The sequence below is a fragment of the Lycorma delicatula genome, chromosome 4 (assembly GCF_047948215.1).
Source record: "Lycorma delicatula isolate Av1 chromosome 4, ASM4794821v1, whole genome shotgun sequence".
Classification (NCBI taxonomy): domain Eukaryota; kingdom Metazoa; phylum Arthropoda; class Insecta; order Hemiptera; family Fulgoridae; genus Lycorma; species Lycorma delicatula.
Window position 1 is genome coordinate 205,522,234 of NC_134458.1, and position 21,272 is coordinate 205,543,505.

The 21,272-nt window shown below is 32.0% G+C and overlaps 1 protein-coding gene across 7 annotated transcripts in view; it reads right to left on the reverse strand.

Moving 5' to 3' along the window:
- LOC142324241 (unconventional myosin-XIX-like) overlaps nucleotides 1-21,272 on the reverse strand; it is an 89,106-nt gene that overhangs the window by 22,606 nt on the left and 45,228 nt on the right. For all 7 annotated transcript variants that reach the window (XR_012756252.1, XM_075365095.1, XM_075365098.1 and 4 more), the window contains 5 exons: nucleotides 16,471-16,596; nucleotides 15,401-15,574; nucleotides 9,162-9,275; nucleotides 8,032-8,210; nucleotides 6,040-6,146 (listed from right to left, as the gene is read on the reverse strand). Coding sequence is in view for 6 of the 7 variants with exons in the window: in XM_075365095.1 (XP_075221210.1) it covers nucleotides 6,040-6,146; nucleotides 8,032-8,210; nucleotides 9,162-9,275; nucleotides 15,401-15,574; nucleotides 16,471-16,596 (700 nt within the window). In the remaining variant the exon portion in view is untranslated. The remainder of the gene's footprint in view (nucleotides 1-6,039; nucleotides 6,147-8,031; nucleotides 8,211-9,161; nucleotides 9,276-15,400; nucleotides 15,575-16,470; nucleotides 16,597-21,272) is intronic.

Sequence of the window (21,272 nt, forward strand, 5' to 3'; positions counted from 1 at the left end):
CTAACAATTTGTTTTACATATTCCAAACATATCCTGCCTACACAAATTTTCCCTTCTACCTGTCCTTCCAATATTAAAGCGACTATTCCAGGATGCCTTAGTATGTGGCCTATAAGTCTGTCTCTTCTTTTAACTATATTTTTCCAAATGCTTCTTTCTTCATCTATTTGCCGCAATACCTCTTCATTTGTCACTTTATCCACCCATCTGATTTTTAACATTCTCCTATAGCACCACATTTCAAAAGCTTCTAATCTTTTCTTCTCAGATACTCCGATTGTCCAAGTTTCACTTCCATATAAAGCGACACTCCAAACATACACTTTCAAAACTCTTTTCCAGACATTTAAATTCATTTTTGATGTAAACAAATTATATTTCTTACTGAAGGCTCGTTTAGCTTGTGCTATTCGGCATTTTATATCGCTCCTGCTTAGTCCATCTTTAGTAATTCTACCTCCCAAATAACAAAATTCTTCTACCTCCATAATCTTTTCTCCTCCTATTTTCACACTCAGTGGTCCATCTTTGTTATTTCTACTACATTTATTTTTTATTTTTTTTTCTTGTTTATTTTCATGCGATAGTTCTTGCGCAGGACTTCATCTATGCCGTACATTGTTTCTTCTAAATCCTTTTTACTCTCGACTAGAATTACTATATCATCAGCAAATCGTAGCATCTTTATCTTTTCACCTTGTACTGTTACTCCGAATCTAAACTGTTCATTAACATCATTAACTGCTAGTTCCATGTAAAGATTAAAAAGTAACGGAGATAGGAAACATCCTTGTCGGACTCCCTTTCTTATTACGGCTTCTTTCTTATGTTCTTCAATTGTTACTGTTGCTGTTTGGTTCCTGTACATGTTAGCAATTGTTCTTCTATCTCTGTATTTGAACCCTAATTTTTTTTAAATGCTGAAAATTTTATTCCAGTCTACGTTATCGAATGCCTTTTCTAGGTCTATAAACGCCAAGTATGTTGGTTTGTTTTTCTTTAATCTTCCTTCTACTATTAATCTGAGGCCTAAAATTGCTTCCCTTGTCCCTATACTTTTCCTGAAACCAAATTGGTCTTCTCCTAACACTTCCTCCACTCTCCTCTCAATTCTTCTGTAAAGAATTCTAGTTAAGATTTTTGATGCATGACTAGTTAAACTAATTGTTCTGTATTATTCACATTTATCTGCCCCTGCTTTCTTTGGTATCATTACTATAACACTTTTTTTGAAGTCTGACGGAAATTCCCCTTTTTCATAAATATTACACACCAGTTTGTATAATCTATCAATCGCATCCTCACCTGCACTTCGCAGTAATTCTACAGGTATTTCGTCTATTCCAGGAGCCTTTCTGCCATTTAAATCTTTTAATGCTCTCTTAAATTCAGATCTCAGTATTGTTTCTCCCATTTCATCCTCCTCAACTTCCTCTTCTTCCTCTATAACATCATTTTCTAATTCATTTCCTCCGTATAACTCTTCAATATATTCTACCCATCTATCAACTTTACCTTTCGTATTATATATTGGTGTACCATCTTTGTTTAACACATTATTAGATTTTAATTTATGTACCCCAAAATTTTCCTTAACTTTCCTGTAAGCTCCGTCTATTTTACCAATGTTCATTTCTCTTTCCACTTCTGAACACTTTTCTTTAATCCACTCTTCTTTCGCCAGTTTGCACTTCCTGTTTATAGCATTTCTTAATTGCCGATAGTTCCTTTTACTTTCTTCATCACTAGCATTCTTATATTTTCTACGTTCATCCATCAGCTGCAATATATCGTCTGAAACCCAAGGTTTTCTACCAGTTCTCTTTATTCCGCCTAAGTTTGCTTCTGCTGATTTAAGAATTTCCTTTTTAATATTCTCCCATTCTTCTTCTACATTTTCTACCTTATCTTTTTTACTCCGACCTCTTGTGATGTCCTCCTCAAAAATCTTCTTTACCTCCTCTTCCTCAAGCTTCTCTAAATTTCACCGATTCATCTGACACCTTTTCTTCAGGTTTTTAAACCCCAATCTACATTTCATTATCACCAAATGATGGTCGCTATCAATGTCTGCTCCAGGGTAAGTTTTGCAGTCAACGAGTTGATTTCTAAATCTTTGCTTAACCATGATATAATCTATCTGATACCTTGCAGTATCACCTGGCTTTTTCCAAGTGTATATTCTTCTATTATGACTTTTAAATTGGGTGTTGGCAATTACTAAATTATACTTCGTGCAAAACTCTATAAGTCGGTCCCCTCTTTCATTCCTGTTGCCCAGCCCATATTCACCCACTATATTTCCTTCCTTGCGTTTTCCAATGCTTGCATTCCAATCTCCAACTATTATTAAATTTTCATCTCCTTTTACGTGTTTAACTGCTTCATCAATCTCTTCGTATACACACTGTTCATCACTACCTCATCATCATCATGGGCGCTTGTAGGCATATAGACGTTAACAATCGTTGTCGGTTTAGGTTTTGATTTTATCCTTATTACATCTGATACTATCTGCAGTGCTAATTATTCAGATCTGTTGGAGAAAGATTTGAAACCAGCTGTTCACTATATGACAGGAATTATTGAAAAAAAGGAGCAATTCTTCAATATGACAATGCCCACCTTCATGTCACCAGATAAACACAAGATCACCAAATAATGCTGCAAGTCTTACCATATCCAGCACACAGTCCTAATTTGACACCTTCAATCTACCACCTTTTTGGTCTTTAATGGAAGAAAATTTCAAGATAATTAAGAATTGAAAGTGCAAATATGGTTCCTAGATCAATCCAAAGAATTCTTTCCAAATAGAATACAAAAAGATTTCATTGATAAATGTAAAAGGAAGGTTATGAGATGAGGGAGATTTCCTTGAAAAATATTGTAAATATTAAACTCTATATTTATGTATTGGTAGTAAATTTATAAACATTTGTCTTGTTTGCTTATTGAATGACTCTTATATTACAATATTTCCTTTTAAAGAAATTATTAAGACATTTAAACTAATTATATGGAAGTGATAAAGTATTTGTACTGAATCTTCCTGTAACTTTTTTGCAGTAATACAAACTCTTAATATTAATTTCAATGAAAGATCTACAAAATTTTCTACAAAGTTTTTTTGAACTGAAAAATGTGTTACTTATAAATTTTCTATAACAAAATTTCACTTATTATTATCCTGTCTGAGCTAATTATTTTTAATACTAATTTCTAAAAACATTCATTACTTCTTTTTAATTTCTTTTGACAAATTTTTAATCAGTAAATGATAATAGAAGTATATTCAATACACATAAGTAAAACAAACTATATTATAATAGGGATATGTTTTCACCCAAGAGGTAATTTAGATACTAGGTGGGATCTTTTGAATTCTCTGAATGGGAAGTAGTCTCCCCCCCACAACCTAAGATCCTCTAAAGAAAGCAGATGGTCTACTGGGTACTGTCTCCTCAGCATTGCAGGCAGAGGTAGAATGAAAACAAACCTAACCCCTCCATTATAACTATACTGTGTTTAATCACAGTCTTGGCATCTTCAAAAACATTTAATAGAATTTTAAAATGATTTATATATTTCGTTTTGAGTAAAGCAGGTCAACCAGAAATACATCTGTAGAAGGAGTTAGTAAGTTCTATTCATTCGGCGACTATATACTGAAACAAAATATCCATTACAAAGAAAAAGAGATAAATCATAAGACATATAATACAAAAATACATACACAATATAACAAATAAATATATGTATATCACAAAAAAATTACTCCATGTAACATATTCCAAATGTCATGTAAATTTCTGCCTCGCTTCAAGCATTAGCTCACTGAATAAAATGAACTGTTTATAATCTATCCCTAAAAAATTTTATTTTAGTAATAAGTTAGAAACAAACTTCGCATTAAGAGAGCTTACTGATAAATATATCCCCTCTAAGAAACCAAACCATCTTTTACGTGATATGTAATATATGCATATAAATCAGATTTAAAAGCACAAAATAAATGTATAAATTCACTAATGTTCACTCAAATTTTAACAAACAATGGCTGAAAGTGCTCATACAATTGTTTTTTCACAGCAATAGTTTCATAATAAACTTAAGTCATACACAATTATCAACTGTAAGATAAATAATTAGTTTCCTTGAAACAGCTACACTGAATAAATTATTATACAAGCATCTTATGTGTGGTTTCCAATATGTCAAAATAAAAACCCAAAACTAGTTTCATTGTTTTTGTTTTCCTTGAATTAACAGTAAACTGAACAGGTATTCTTTAACAGGCTCAAATGCACTGACCTATGTTTTCTTAAACTTGAATTACTGGGCAATAACACTGTATTGTCCTCTTGCAGAATAGAGTGAGGTAGTACACTGAATGGGAAGTCACACATAATTATTATAAGAAAAATAGCCTGGTATGGATCATTGAACCTCTTAGTTGACTATCATTAGCACAGAGACAATCGACTAATGCGTAACATTTACTGCCTACTGGATGGGTATGAATCAAATTTTGTTACTGAAAATGAAACTCCATGTGAATGAAACTCCAGGAACAGTCTTACAGTAATCAAACAATAAATGAAAAACAGTAATATTTAATAAATAAAATGCTCAAATTGAATTAAAATGTTATCTTTTTCTTCATTTATGTTTTTAAGATAATCCTTTTCTTTAAAAAAAGAAAAAGATAATCTTTTTCTTTTTAAGATAATCCTTCCTTCTCTTTCTTTTGCTGTTACAGTCAACTCCCGATTATCCGCGAGCGATTTAATGGCAATACCTTTTGGAAAAAACAATTTTAAAAACATATAAAGAAGCTAAAAATTTGAAGTTTTTTCATCGTTCTGTGATCGGTTTTACTCCTTCATTCATTTGCTACTTGAATGTGTACTTGATCTGAATATGATAAACCAATGCTGCACTAGTTCATTGTGGATATGATAGGGTAATAGTTCATTGTACGATATTACTATGCTACACTAACAACAAAATTCAATTAAAAGAAAGTGTTTTCAGGAATGAAAACAACAATCAACTGCATCTTATTTAAAAAAAAAAGAAGATATATATGAAAGAAAAATATGCACAATTTTTTTTTTTTTTTTTTAATATCAGTATTTTTTTCTCGTTACTTATTGTAGTTTTATTAAGTGTTTGTTAATGCTTTATATAGTACATACACTATTGCATGTACAATCTATTTACATACAGTGTTAGTGATAGTGAAAATTTGTTATATGTTAATACGTATTTTGAATAAAACTATGGATATTACTTTTACCAGGTATGTAAGTGTAGTGAACTGTGTTTTATTTTATTATTAACCTTATTATTTTACATAATAGTGCGTGTAATAATAGTACAGTATTAAGTAATTTTAACACATATTACCCTACTAAATATTATCTTTGGATCAACTGCGATTTTACTATGGTTTCGGGTAATTGGCGCTCCTCTTCCTAGTTATTATCGTGGATAATCAGGAATTGACAGCATTTAAAATAGGAGAAGTTTTTTATATTTCACATTACATACAAAATATTAATGTTTTACATATAATTTTTCATCACACAAATATTGCAATGCTTTTTTTCAGTAATCTGAAAAAACAAATCATTTCTGACACATGTTTAATAAACCTTTTAATTATCTCAGTTAGAGGTGTATGCCTGTAATGTTTAGCATGAACCTTCAGGAAAAATAAATATACTTTTTTACAGTGATGAAAAAGTCACACACTTGCTAAGAATGGAACCCAGGGTGGTCAGATGAATAAATTAGCATACTCTAACCAATAAACCTCTTGGCAGGCCATATAATAAAATGTATGCTTACAATCATACTAATTCTTTCATATACGTTTTCACAAAACTTGAATGTCAACTTTTCTAAAATAAAAAATTAAATTGCACTCAAATGAGTAATTACTATACATTCTATTTATTTACTTTTTAATAATAAATAAAATGAACTACTTTACATAAACAGTAAAATAAACTTTTTAATAAATTAACTTACTTAAGATAACTTTACGCTGAAATTTTTCATTACAATATTCATGTTGCTGTATATCAAATGTACCAATTAATTTATGAAAATGTGAAAAAAATTCTTTGAAAGTTAACCTTAAAAAAAATCAATTTGATTAATTATTTATATAAATTGAAATAATAGTTTAACTCTGACATAAATCTATTCTAGAAGGAAATTTAACCAATTTTTAAGTTTTGAAATTGTTACTCACAAAAAAATTACGCTGATAATATACAAGGGCATATTTTGAAAAAATGCCCTGATATCATGCATGTTACTATCATGCTCTTACTCTTGAAAATATCTTCTGAATGGTAATGATTGTTGTATGCTGCAGTTCCCCTGTGGATATCGCTTGTCATTCTTTCTTAACCACCTAATACCTTTAATCTCTTTTCTTCCCTATCACGATTCTATGGTATGTCTAGGTCACAGTATGCTTGCAAGGAGTATGCTGAAGAATACTTGGACAGCCAGTGGGTATCCTTGGTGTGACGTGGTGGAAGTGTCAACTGGTGATTGAAATGATCAAGAAACAAAAGGCACCTCTCATTTGGTGAGTTCCACTAAATTACTTTATTTTATGGTTCATTCATAAATAAAGAAATAAATATATATACACAAACTACATACAAAATAATAGAAAATAAGAAATTACACCTATTCATAATGATATACAGTTGATCTCTAATAATTAGTCCATTAAATTATATAAATTATTAAGATCCATATATCATGAATGACCATAATTTTAGTAAATAAACCAGTTTTATAAATGAAGATTTATCATCAACTTTCAGTGTTTACAAAAGTGGATTCATCTTGTTAGATTGAGCTGTGCATAACTCTGACCACAACTTTGTAAATTTTCACTTATTTCTGTTAGGATTTTAGTAACATCACTACTAAAATCTATATAAATATTTTGTATTAAAAAACACAGTATTTCATTCATAGTTATGATGTACTCTATAAATCATTCTATATTTCTGCACAATTAGAAAAATAGGCTGATACAAATGGGGATTTTGGTCTCAATTTGCTTTAATTTTGTTTTCTGTGCTAAGAAATGAGGATATTGTTAGCAACATAGGGAAAGTTCTAGTTTTTTATGCATAGATTTCAATAGGTATTAATTTTGTCAAATATTAACTTTCATCTTGTAACTTTTTTATTTCATCTTAATCATACAAATAAAAATGGACCCGAGGTGGCCAGAAGTTATGACAAATTAAATCCACTGAATACACTTTTGACCCATATAGTAGAACATGTTTTGTAATATTTATTAAAATATTTCAATTTTTGCTAATTGAAGGGAGCTGGAGAAGGCCAATGGAGACACAAATATTCATGACATCACTGATTTTTAACTGGCTCTCAAAAGTCAAATACTTATAAAGAAAAGAAAAAATCAGTTTACACCACATTATTTCAAGTTTGCCAAGTGGTGTAGATGGACAGAGAGTTGGGGTTCTAAACCTTTCAAAACTATTGAATTTCTAATGGACTCCAGGAAAAATACTCATAATGCACACTTCATTTTTTTAAATTGAAATGGTGGCCTAAAAAGCAAGTAATCATGAAAAATTGTGAAATTGTTTGGTACATGCTTCTAAATTGTTGTAGAAGATACTTAAAAAAAAAGTAATATTATAATATTTCAATTATAATAGGCTGGTGGACCTATGATAATGATTTTTCACAATTAGAATTGAGACTTTCTTAAAGATTCTCTCTCTCTCTCACTCTCTCTCTCTCTCTCTATATATATATATAGATATATAAAAGTCAGATTAGAAACTTACATAATAACCTACTTTTACAGATTATATAAGGACTTAACCAGCACGGGTAAGTTTAAAACATATGGTACAATAAAATTTATAAGTATGGGATTTTTATTCTCTTTTAAGAATCACATAATATTTTATTTGGCTTCAGATTAACAAAGACATCAGACTGTAAGAAACTTACCTAACTGGAAAACTGTGTCCACATAGTTTAATAGCTTCAAACAACCCGCTTGTTTTAAGTTGTTTTTCTAAGAAATGTTTATCAACATAACATGGTTTCATCTGCATGTTCGGTTTAATGCATCTAACGTAATGTATTTGTGATGATTTTAACTGCTTCATAAGCTTATCAAGTGAATTCTGAAATCAGTTACAGACTATATGGAAAATTGTTTCGAGAATAGTTAAATAGCACATTACTTCAGTGAACACTAGACTTAGCATGAACTCTATAATCAACATCACTGATAGAAGCATTTTAACAATTGAAAAAAAAATAATTCATCGATAGAATAAAATGTAAAAACAAGGAAATTTCTTCCTAGTAAAAAATCATTAATACAAAAAATCTAAAACAGAGAATCTATACTTTAACAATTAATGAAAAAAATTAATTCCTATTCATAATAGTCTAATAAAATAACTTATAACTAAATTGTTCACTATTACCCACAATTTTTTCTTTCTTCATAACTTTTTTTCAACACTTATTCTTGTTCAATGCTAGAATTTGTATAAAAAGACAACATACTGAAAAGATTAAATTTTATAAATGTCATAAATCATAATACAAATTATGCTGTGAAAAGAGGGGAATTGTTATTTATTTATTTCCCCTAATTACAACAGAAGGATTGTCTTATTAGTTTCTTAATAAGAGATGAATTTTGGGAGAATATGAAAAATGTCAAACCTGACTGGGATTAGAAAAAATGCTTCATTGTTATACAATACTACACGAAGTACATCTACCATTAAGCTTTCATTAGTAACAAAATATACTGTGGATAATCAATAATAGTTTTTAAACACGTAGAAAAGATATTACATTTATTCCTAAATACCATATATTTCATTTCATCATTTCAAGCCAATCATTGATAACTACGAATAAATATAGAATAGGATAGATGTAAATCAAGGAAGTCTGTTCAATAAGAAAAAACATAGTAGCTATAAGTAAATTTCAAATTTTAACGAAATGACAAGAATGCATCTCTTGATAAAAGAGGCTAAATTACCCAGTTCAGGAGTAAGTAAATATGTATATAAATGATGTTAATAATGAAGTAGTTTTAATTAATACTATACCTTAAATTTACCAAGAACTGTATGTTTAGAAGTATTTGCAAGCTCTATAGAAATTAACTTTGCTAAAAATTCATTTTTGCCTGTTGATAAGATATCAAGAAGTTCACCTGGAACCTGAAAATACACATTCTAAATGATTATTATGCAGGCAACATCTTAATATATATGGGTCAGTCAATAATTAAAGGGACAAATGACTAAAGAAAAATTATTATTTATTCAATGACAATGAAACTATGCTACTTTTCAACATAATTTCCAGCTTATCTCATCTTTTTGTGACCTTTTTTATTCCATGAGTAAAACGTTATTCACCTTGGTGTCTGAAACATTCTTGTTGCTCTACATGTATAGAATACTATCAGAGGTCGAAACAAAGAAAAATCTGATGGTGTGAGATTGAGATTGTAAGGTGGATCTGGCAACACCTCCTGACCTAACTTTAGAATAGCTCTGTCTTTTGAATGGTATGGAGACAGCCATTATCTTGCAGATGAATTATGCCTTTTAAGAGAGATTCATGAAGTACCCTTCTTACTGCAGGTTTTACTTTATTTTTCAGCATGTCAAACAGTGCTCACTGTTTATTAGCAATATTCTTCCAAATAATCAAAGTAAATTGAGGGCTGTTTCATCACAATGCACCAGCTTACTCATCCAGAGTAAGTTCATGCCAAACTGCATGAACTGCACTACGATTGCCGCCATATCCACTGTACTTGTCCGACCTGCCTCCCTGCGACTTCTTTCTGTTCCCAAATATGAAAACATGGCTCGCAGGGAAAAAAGGTCGGCTCAGATGAAGAGGTCATTGTCCAAACAGAAGTCTATTTTGAAGAGTTTGACAAATCAAATTTTTTTGAGGGTTTAAAAAAATGGCAGGAACGTTGGGAAAAGTGTATTCAGCTAAAAGGAGATTATGTTGAAAAATAAAAAAAAATCTGAAAAACTTGCATTTTTTTCCCTAACATGAGCACTAATTGATGCAGCCTCGTATTTTCTTTCAGACTGCCAACTTGAACAAGTTTTAATTTATTCTATTAAATAGTTTTTCTGCTGTTCCCATTTATTTCTTTAATTACTGAATGACCTTTTTGTGTATGTGAATTTAAAATAATTCATTATTCAAAATCAAAATGAAAACTTATCCTTAAAGAAAATTCAACATAACAGCAAACATTTCTTCTACAAATTAATCAAATCTGAGAGCAGAGTTATTCAGTACAATATATTCCTGCATATAAAAAAACTGATTGTACTTACTTTTAACTTTATCAGTTTTTGATTTTCTAAAAGAACCAACATTGATTAAAATCACTCTTAACATTGTGTAACTTATCTTTTGTGACAAAATAAACATACTATAGCATTAAATAAACTAAAATGGTACAAATAAGTCTTAACTGCAAAACAAAATAAATAAAGTTGACTACATTTGATTCACATAGTATTACAGACACAGTTTTGTTTGTATATTAAAATTTATCCAGGGTAATCTCATGAACTACTGAACAAATATAAAAAAATTCTTATAATGTTTTAAAGTTTACTTCTTTCTGAATGTCAGATATTAGGCAGTATTATGTAATATCCCCCTTTTCTCTCTGCTCTTGCCTCTCTTGGTAGGAGCAAATTTATTACCATTTATTCAACTTTGGAATCAATTCTACAGGACTAGAAGAAAATTCTTCTAAGACTAGAATCAAAAGAATTAAAAATACTACCCTCAGATCCCCCTTGATTTACTACTAAAAAAATTGAAATTGAGATTTTTTTTAAAAGCATTCTGAAAAAATAAAAGTACCGTATGGAAGAAAGTGAGGTTTTGGGTCACTTATCTGCAAGGGCCCTCCAGTTCTCTAAATTAACAAAACTTTAATTAGTGCAAAATCCAAACTTCATTTTTCAAAATGTGTCCTATGTTAAAAATAAATTAAAAAATGAAATTCAGGCTAAGGTCTGAATCTCTTCTTTTTCTTCTAAGCCCTGAATACGTAATAAATTACATCCCAAAGGTGTCAAGGCTTTAGCATCCCTCAATTAACAAAAAATAAAACAGTGTATCAGAACTTTTTTTTTCAAAGTGTTTTACTTTTTAGAAAAACATTATAAAACCATCTCTTTGCCCTACCAAGAACCTTTTAGTCAAACCTTTCAATTAAAGAAATTTGAAACTGCTAATATTTACTCTTTTTAAAATGATAGTCTACCATCGAAAAACTGCAAAAAAATGAGAGAGGTTCCGACCTCCTTGTCTGGTAGTTAATACTCACTAGCCCCCTCAATTAAAAATATTGCACAATCAGAATCATTTTTTAAAATGTTTTTATATTCAGTAAAAACTGAAAAACAATGATGTCTATGAGTTTGTAACCCTCTTGCCTCTTAAAGGTCTCTCTAGTCCCTTGTCCCTTTCAAATGAAAAAAGACTGAATCATTCAAACTATATCCAATCATTCAACTATTACTTTTCAAAATGGTTTCCACTCATACAGAAACTAAAAACATATTTACATCCAACTAAAATAGCAGAGCAAACCTTTTTGCCCTCAATGGACTCTAGCTCCCTGCCCCTCAATTAAATTGAAATACTACACTATATCAACAGTTTCTTTCAAAATGTGTTCTACCACGAGTAAAATATTACTGTCCAGAAGTATTTTGGTTTTCAAAATTTTTACCTTAAATATCTTCAAAAATGAAATCATACAGAAGGTTCATATCATCCTGTCCTTTAAAGAACTTTTAACACTTTCTTAACACCCGCTTAAACAATTAAGAGAATTTAAACATTATAAAATTGGAACTATTTTCATTAAAAGTATGCCTTTTCAAAACCTTTTGAAAAATGAATAAGCATAATGCTATTCAAGAGGTTCAGCTTTCCTTATCCTCTGTAAGCCTGTTACTCTCTTCAATTAGAAAAAAAAAAGCTTGGACTTTTGAATCTTCTTTTTCAGGGTCATGTTTTTAGGGTCCAGTATAAAATTTATTGTCTTCAAAGTTAGCTATGTTAACCGACCAGGTAGTACAAATAATGTGGCCCTTCATTAATAAAGAAAATAACTTTGTGATATTCAAACTTTATTTTCAACATACTCTATTTTTCAGAGATACATAAAAAATTCACTGATGTCTAAGAAGTCATGAAAACCTTACCAACCAAGCTCCACATCAAGTGCCTTCAAATCATGAAAATAGAAATATTTCTTCTATTTCTTTTTTAAAAACATCTGCTTCGTGGAATGAATAAAAAAGGGCTCGCACATGAACTGCAGATCATGTGTGAGCCTTTCTTGGTACCCAGTATTCTTAAATTATAAAAATCTGATAGGCCTCATGGTTAACTTGAAATTAATATTTGAGAAAATTACTAATTTAAATTTACATTTTAAAAAATTAAACTTTTGTAGACATATTAATGACGAACAATTTAGATCCGGAGTAACAGAAAAAGGTGAAAAGATAAAGATGCTACGATTTGCTCTGATGTAGTAATTCTAGCTGAGAGTAAAAACAATTTAGAAGGAACAATAAATGGTATGAATGAAGTCCTACGCAAGAACTAACCCATGAAAATAAACAAGAACAAAATGAAAGTAATGAAATGTAGTAAAAATAACGAAGATGGATCACTGAATGTAAAAATAGGAAGAGAAAGATTATGGAGGTAGAAGAATTTTGCTACTTGGGAAGTACAATTACTAAAGATGGACAAAGCAGGAGCGATATATATAGCACAGGCAAAACAAGCCTACCCACCGGGTTGGTCTAGTGGTGAACATGTCTTCCCAAATCAGCTGATTTGGAAGTAGAGAGTTCCAGCGTTCAAGTCCTAGTAAAGCCAGTTATTTTTACACGGACTTGAATACTAGATCGTCGATACCGGTGTTCTTTGGTGGTTGGGTTTCAATTAACCACACATCACAGGAATGGTCGAACTGAGAATGTAAAAGACTACATTTCATTTACACTCATACATATCATCCTCATTCATCCTCTGAAGTATTATCTGAACGGTAGTTACTGGAGGCTAAACAGGAAAAAGAAAGAAAGGCAAAACAAGCCTTAGTCAGAAATATAATTTGTTTACATCAAAAATTAATTTAAACGTCAGGAAAACATTTTTGATAGTATATGTTTGGAGCGTAGCTTTATATGGAAGTGAAACTTGGGTGATCGGAGTACCTGAGGAGAAAATATTAGAAGTTTTTGAAATATGGTGCTATAGGAGAATGTTAAAAATCAGATGGGTGGATAAAGTTACAAATGAAGAGGTGTTGCAGCAAATTTATGAAGAGAGAAGCATTTGGAAAAATATAGTTAAAAGAAGAGGCATCCTGGAATAGTCATGCTTTAATATTGGAGGGACAGGTAGAAGGAAAAAATTGTGCAGGCAGGCAACGTTTGGAATATGTAAAACAAATTGTTAGGGATGTAGGATGTAGGATGTAGGGGGTATACCGAAATGAAATGACTAGCACTAGATAGGGAATCTTGGAGAGCTGCATCAAACCAGTCAAATGGCTGAAGACAGAAAAAAATTATTATTATTACTGATATACTGCACACACTGTAAATGAATATCCTACTCATATGTAACTTCTTGGGTGCCATGAAGACAGAACTACTTTGTCTTCACCACTTGGCCAGTATTTTCTATACATTAAAGATTTCATATTTAGCATATAATGGTGTAAATGTGCATGAATTTATTTAGTCTAAATAAAAATAAATTTGACCCAACAACATGAACACTGTAAGAAATAATTAGTAAAGGGATATGATAAGAATAAACCAAAGCTACTTTGTGAATAAACTCTCAAATACAGGTGATATACCTCTCAAAAGCCTTAACATATAAACAAGTTTTCATGAATTTGATATCTGACTGCCACTAAAATAATTAAGACATATATAGATAAACGCTGTGTAGTGTTATGTTGGTATAGTTATAAGGAATCAATGTTAACAGTTTCATGTAACTACTTACATGGCAGCTCATCAGTTGATAGTTTACTTCCAACTAGTTTATTTTCTTTTTTAATAGCTTTGTTAACATAAAAAAATAAATATATATTATAAAATGGGTTTTCTTTTGTTAGTATAGTAATTCCAAATACTAGCATAAAAGTGAAAAAAAAAAAATGAATACACAATAATAAAAATCAAAAAGTAAAGCATTTAAGTAACTTGTAAATCAAATATTTCACTGCTTTTTTAATCATATTCAGAAGCACTGTAACATGTGAACTAAAAACAAACTATTGTAAACCTAGTCTATTAAGAACTCAAGTATCTATCATCAAAAAATAACCATTATATGCATTTCAAAAGGAACATTTTTTTTTTACAAACTTATGTTTTACAAACCATAGATGGAAAAAATAAAAACATTATTTATTCCATATTAAACAATGTTCTACATTATTATTTAGATTGTAATTCATTTGAAAAAAAAATAAAAAATGATTTTTTTTTATCTAATATGTAGTTTTTTTTTTACTTGCTTTCCTGATAGAAAATGTAAAATATAATACAGATCTCATACTTATTTTCAAAGCTATTTTGCTGTGTAGCACAATTATACACTTTTCAAACATGTATCCTAAATTCCTGGTAGCTTCATGAACTCTTTCCTTTATAATACTTCTTAAATTCTATTGATAAATGGAATTATAAAACAATGTACATGATGTAATAAGAGTTCGTTAGAACAAATGCTTCAGAATTAAAAAAAACAAAATGATGTTTTTAATACAAACTCTGTAATAGAAATTGTTACCCAGTGAAATCAAATATTAAAAAAATATTTAATTATTTAAATGACAGATAAAACTCTCATCTTAAATATTTACAAATACTAATATTGTTTTTGATACAATCTCTTAATGAAGTTCAATGAACTATAGATATTGGACTTGTATGTAAATATGTGAAAACATGATATATCTTCAATTCCTAAAGCTTCTCTTCAAATAAATCAACTCCACAACATTAACACAGAAAAGGGTAAGATTTATTATGGTTTCAAACTATTTTTCCATTAAATAATTTATAAGACAAGTGATTTAAAAACTAACTGTTTCTTTCATAAAGCATACTGCAGTATAACAAAATTTAAACTGATCTGTAACTGACACCAATTTTTAATGGAATAATCCACCAGTAAACATGGATTTGAATTTATTCTTTAACATCAAAACACTTCAAAACAAATAAAAGTTATCATGAAATACCTTATCACTATTTTTCTCAACTATATGTCTTGCATCATACTTTACAGCACCAGCAAAATGTGAAAATACAAATTTCTGATCGTAGAAAATATTTGCAATAAATTTGTTACTCGGCAAACTTGATATTCTTTGACATAAATCTTTCCCACCTGCATGGCGGCCAAGTAGAGAACCCTACAAAATAAATTATCTATATTTTATACTTATTTTTATTATACAAGATTAAGTGAAGATACTTAATTAAAAATATTACACATGCAATATTATGTAACAATCTAAATAATTATGATTACATTTTAATTTAAAAAAAATATAAACTTACTCTGTTATTTTCCCAATCATGCATTGCTGATAAAAAACCGATTTTATTTACATCACATTTATAATAATACTAGCATCCCTACTGCGGCTTTGCCCACGCAATTTGGTTACTTGTATTTCCCATTGCAACTGTAAAACAGCACTAAACAACAACAAAAAACATTTCCTTCAAACTCATTTCAAATGTATTTGTTTTTTGTTTGCAAAACTTTTAATAAAACCTTATTATCTTAATTATGCAACTGAACGCAAGTTTGTTAAATGCTTTTTTTTCTTTTTTTTTCTTTTTTGCTTTATTCACTAATGCATTTTTCACAGCCCTTTTTCTGATCACTTAAGAAAAAGTGTCGGGTTTTTGTCAGTGCGAGATCTTCAGGTTTTTCTTTTGCTTAGGTACTGTTTTGCTTGCAAAATCTCCCTGATGAATTTAAAAAATGTAAAACTTTGTAACATGAATCTTATCCACAGAGGTAATATTCTATATAAATATAAAGAAGAAAGTCTGTATTTGTTTGGTAAATATCCACCTAGCAGGTCCAAACTAACTCAGAAACCTTCACGGGCATGCACACAACAACTCATCAAAGTTTCATCTTAATGGTATAGGAACACATACGGGACAAACATTCATTTTTATATATATAAAATATATAATACTTGCTAATGTAACTTACTTACTAATGTAAACCCTGAAATCCAAAAAAAAAAAAATCTTGGAGGTAGCAAAGTAATATATCTTTATCTCATACCTCATTAATAATACCAATCACTGAAAATGGTGCATCAAGAATAGCTATTCTTGCATTTGCATCTTTAAAAAACTGTTCTTCTAATTTTGGAGCTTTTTCAATAAGAAATCCTTCATTCATCAACATCTACAAAAGAAAATACAGAAAAAAATAAACAATTTCTTTTTTCTTGTTTTAACTGGTACATGTATCATATATATATATATATATATATATATATATATATATATATATATATATAATTAGTTGAAAAATTATCTAAGAAGTACAAATACAAGTATATAGAATGTTGTACTTGAGTGTATGAAATAAAATATGAATATAATAACAGTTTTATGCAGTACATGAATATTATTATATAAATTAGTACCTACAATTTTTTTTAATCACAAAAATGTTTGACCATTGTTTTAGTATGATCTGATTGATGGTTAAGTTCTTCAACAAAGAAATTAATTAAGTGGGAAAATCATGAAATTAAAATAACTAAGATATATGACTGATCTATTTTTATTTTATTTTGCAAGTCTCCAAATATCTGGCATGGCTTTCTTGATTCAGGGCCACAAGGAGCTATGTATCATTATTATATCCTTATGAGTATGCCTGTAGCTTCTTACACACATGGATTGCAAATGAAATCCATGGGTGTTTATGAAGTGCTTATTAATTAGAACTAGGCTGAATCAAGAAACTGCTAGTGTTAAAAAACTTGTTTCAGCCCCAAACTATCTACCTCCTACAAGGAGAGACAACTAGATATCATTTGCAGCATTCCCAATGCACAGATAAATGATTAAATCAGTTATCAACATAATCCAGAAATGTAAAAACATTTTTCATGTACATGTTATTTGTGTGATGTATTTAATTTTAAAAAGGATTAAAATTAAAACAGCTGCAGTAAAATTTAATGCAAAAATGAAACGCTGGCAAAATATTTTTTCAAGTTTTCCAGAATTTGCATACAGCTTAAATTTTATCCTTTGTCCAATGATAAAGTTGAAAATTATTACTGGGCTTATATACACTCTTTTCATTATTTGTGAACTCACTCTCTCTCTGGTGTGTGTGTGTACGTATGCACATGTGCATGTGCATACATGGGGTGAATAAAATTAATATTATATTAACAAGTAAAATAAAGCTTTTTATTTTTAAGCAAATGTTTCTACTTACTTTAAATAAATATTTTTTTCTTGACTTAAGAAAAAAAAGTTTCACAACGGTTTGTTAAATCAGTAAAAAATCCTTAAAAATTAGCTGAAATTCTATTGTGCCATAGTACTAAATGTGTACCAAGGTAACATAAAATATAGTTAAATCGGTCAGAGCCAGATCGGTCAGTGTTCATCACAGGGAATTTCAATTGCGGAATATGTGGAGCTGGCTGGGATTAGATCCACTCGCCAGGGGGGTATGCTCGGCTGCTCTGCAGAGTTCCTCAAACATGACCATTCTGAATGCTCCATCTGTCCAGTCATACATCAGTCAGGGGATGGGGTCAGTAATTGACAATACAGCGGTCGCAGACTGACTGCTACCTCCATGTACTGACCTGGGAGGTGATTGATGCACAGTTTACCAGTGAATACTGGGAAAACCAGTTTCAAGCTCATTTTGGGGGTTCACTGTGCCCATCCAGATATCACAGGTGGCACCCGACAGAAAGACATGCCTGTTGTTTCCTGCTTCAGTGGCTGCCAGGGTTGAAAGCCTTCAAGAATGGAGCCCAGACAACTTTGCCAGGATCCTGGAGAAGGAGTGTGCTCGTCTGTAACCAAGGGTTGACCACCCAACGAAGAAAGGTCTATTGGTGGTCCAGGGCCATTGCGGCCCTCAGCAGTGTGGTGCTGGGGGACTAGGTGAAGGTTGCAGAGACTGCATAAGAGTTGCCCTGACCATGTTGCCATTGGACTCCATGTTGCATTAGAGTTAGTAAACAGAGTTGCCCGGAATGAGTGGTGCACAACCATCAAGGGAGCTAAGCAGGAGGCCTGTAGAGGATCTGGATGTTAATTCATGGGGGAGGGCGCACCAGGTTCTGATGAAGTTCAGAAAGTCCCTCCCCCCTTTGTCCAGAGGCCAGGTGCTATGAGCAGTATTACATCTATTCACTGTTGAAGACACTGAACACACAGGTATGACTACTGGTTAATTGAGGAGATTTGGCATGGATGAGCTGCGTTGGGAAGTCTGGCAGATTAATACCATGAAGAGCCCAGGGCCTGATGGAGTGACGGGGCTGCTTTTGAAGGATTTAGCTAGAGCGCATCTGTGGCTTGTCCTGGATAGGCTTAACAAGATGCTGGATGCTTCCAGAGGTCCTGGAAGAACGGAAGGTTGCTGCTCCTCCTGAAGCTGACATCTGCAGGGAATGCCATAGCCTACAGGCCAATATGTCTACTTCCCTCGCTGGGAGGAAGCTTTATGAGTGCCTCTTGGTAGAAAGGATCAGAGACTCCTCTTGCTGGCTGTTATAGGCGATTACAGAACAGTCTTGAGGGAGGCAGTCTGTTATTACCGGAGTCAAACCAACAGATATCTTGGCTAATGAGCATAAGGATCACTACAATATTTCCAAGGTAAATAACCTATTGACGTCAGAATGAAAGCAGGAGATTGAGGACTGGAGCCTTGCGTCTTGGCAGGTCAGGTGGGACGAATCCCCCACAGGTCACTCTACACGCATGATATATTTCCTATAGTGTCTAATTTAGGTGCGATTAGATGGGTCTCCCCCAATTGGTATATCACACAGTTTCTCACCGGGTATGGTGCCTTTTGGGTGAGTTTGGCTAGGTTTAGTTTGGTGGATTTGAGTCAATGCCTGGATTGCAGGACTGATGATACAGTAGACCATGTTCTCTATGTCTGTCCCTGAAACGAGGTTGAACGTTCATGAGCTGATAGGGAACTTGAGAGAATACATTCCTTTCTGGATCTCCATATCAACTGGATGACCCGCGAGGAATAGTCTACAGTGGCTGGTTTTCTTCGCGCCCTTGCTATGTGTAGGTCTGCAGAGGGAGTTTAATTGTGGTAGGATCCCGGGTGGCTAGGGTTCCAGCTTAGGCATTAGATTGGTTGGAGGTAGGCGTATTGGCATCGTGCCACAGTTATACTGGAAGTGTTTAGATTTGGGGCTCCCGCTGGTGGGGGTGGCTGCGCTGCCGGGGTATAGTACTTATGTGACCGGGGGCGTGGCTTCCCTCCGCTGGTGGCGATCCTGATCATGACTTAGTAATGCCATTTGAGACACCATGATGGGATCGAGTGGGAGTGCAGGGTTTGTCCCAGGCTCCTATGCGGACTGGAATGAGGTTGCATTCCCCTTGTTAGGTGACCTAAACTGGTCGACTTATTTGGGTGTAGGTCTGAATTTCTGAGTGTCTGACTCGACGTCAGAGTGTTTGGTTGCTTTGTAACTGGCTCTGTACTTCGGTACTGAAACTGTTTATAGTCTAGTGAATTTAGGAGAAATTTTCGGTCCAGAGGTTTTCTGGAGCTATTGGTATTGTTTTGGTGGTTTTTTTTGTGAGTGCGCGAGGTAGGTGTGAGTGTTTTTTCGTGTGTTTTACATTTTTAATAGTTTATAAAACTTTGTGTTGAGTTTCAATAAGGTTCAGAGTTGCTTGCTTCTACATTATTATGGATGCAGGTGTTTAATATAAATTGTTATCTATAATTACTTAATATTATTAATAACAATAGCTTACAGTGATAAGCTATTGTGGCTTGGACAGAGTTAAATTTATTTCTTTTGTTTGCGTTATCTCTTGATAAACAGACCTACAAATATAATATTAAGCTACTTTATTATATTAAGACTGTGCGTGTTACTTACTTGTGTATAGTAGTGAGTAAACTATTTACATTTAACTGCATTTGTGTGTGTGTTATTAACATGCAGTGTGTTAGTATATAAATATTTTAATTTATAAGTTACTGGAATAGAAGTCAAGTTTAATCTTGTTATATATAGACCTAGTTTTATTAGTTTTGCTTCTAGTAAGTGACCCCCGTATTGGACCCCCTCCGATTATAGTGAGTGGGGTATCAAGTTAATTGGGATTGAGTTGAGAGTTAGATTTTTAATATTTTATAATTTTATCTGCTTTTACTGAATTGTGAGATGGCTGACAATTGTTTTAAACCTAAAAAAACACTGGCTCGTTCCCCTGTTAGGATGGAAGTATCGCAGCAGGAACAGTCTGTGAGCCAATTGGAGAGCGTGTCTCCGCAGACTACACCTAGTGTACGGACGGTCCCGCTTCCACAAAGAGACAAGAGAAGGGAGGCCCTTGGTGATAAGCCTCAAAAACATAAACTAGAGGAGATTGAAGCTAGCACAAATAGTGATTCTACCGAGGGCACAGACTTTGATCAGTTGGAAATTTAGTGAAATTAGTGCATGAAAGCACTAATACTAAGAAAGAAATTAAAGAATGCGCTTTTAAGATTTTTGAATTAGCTAAAGACTTAGGAACCTCGGTGAGGGCTCTTTATGAGCTCTCACATCCGAAGCAATGTAATGAGATTCCGACTCAGACTGAATTGTCACACCAAAGTCAAGTAGTGGACATAATGGCGGATATAACATCGGACGATGATCTGATACGCCTCCTACATAGGAAATGGCCTATTGATTTATTGCAGCGTCTTGTACAACTAGAGGAATATCCACAGGAGGGTGACACGTGTCATTTTCATGACATTGTGAAAAATAAAAGCGTTCAAGAATCTAGGAGGTACCAAGCGAAACCAGGTGAAATAAAGCAAGATATCTCTACTATTATGTG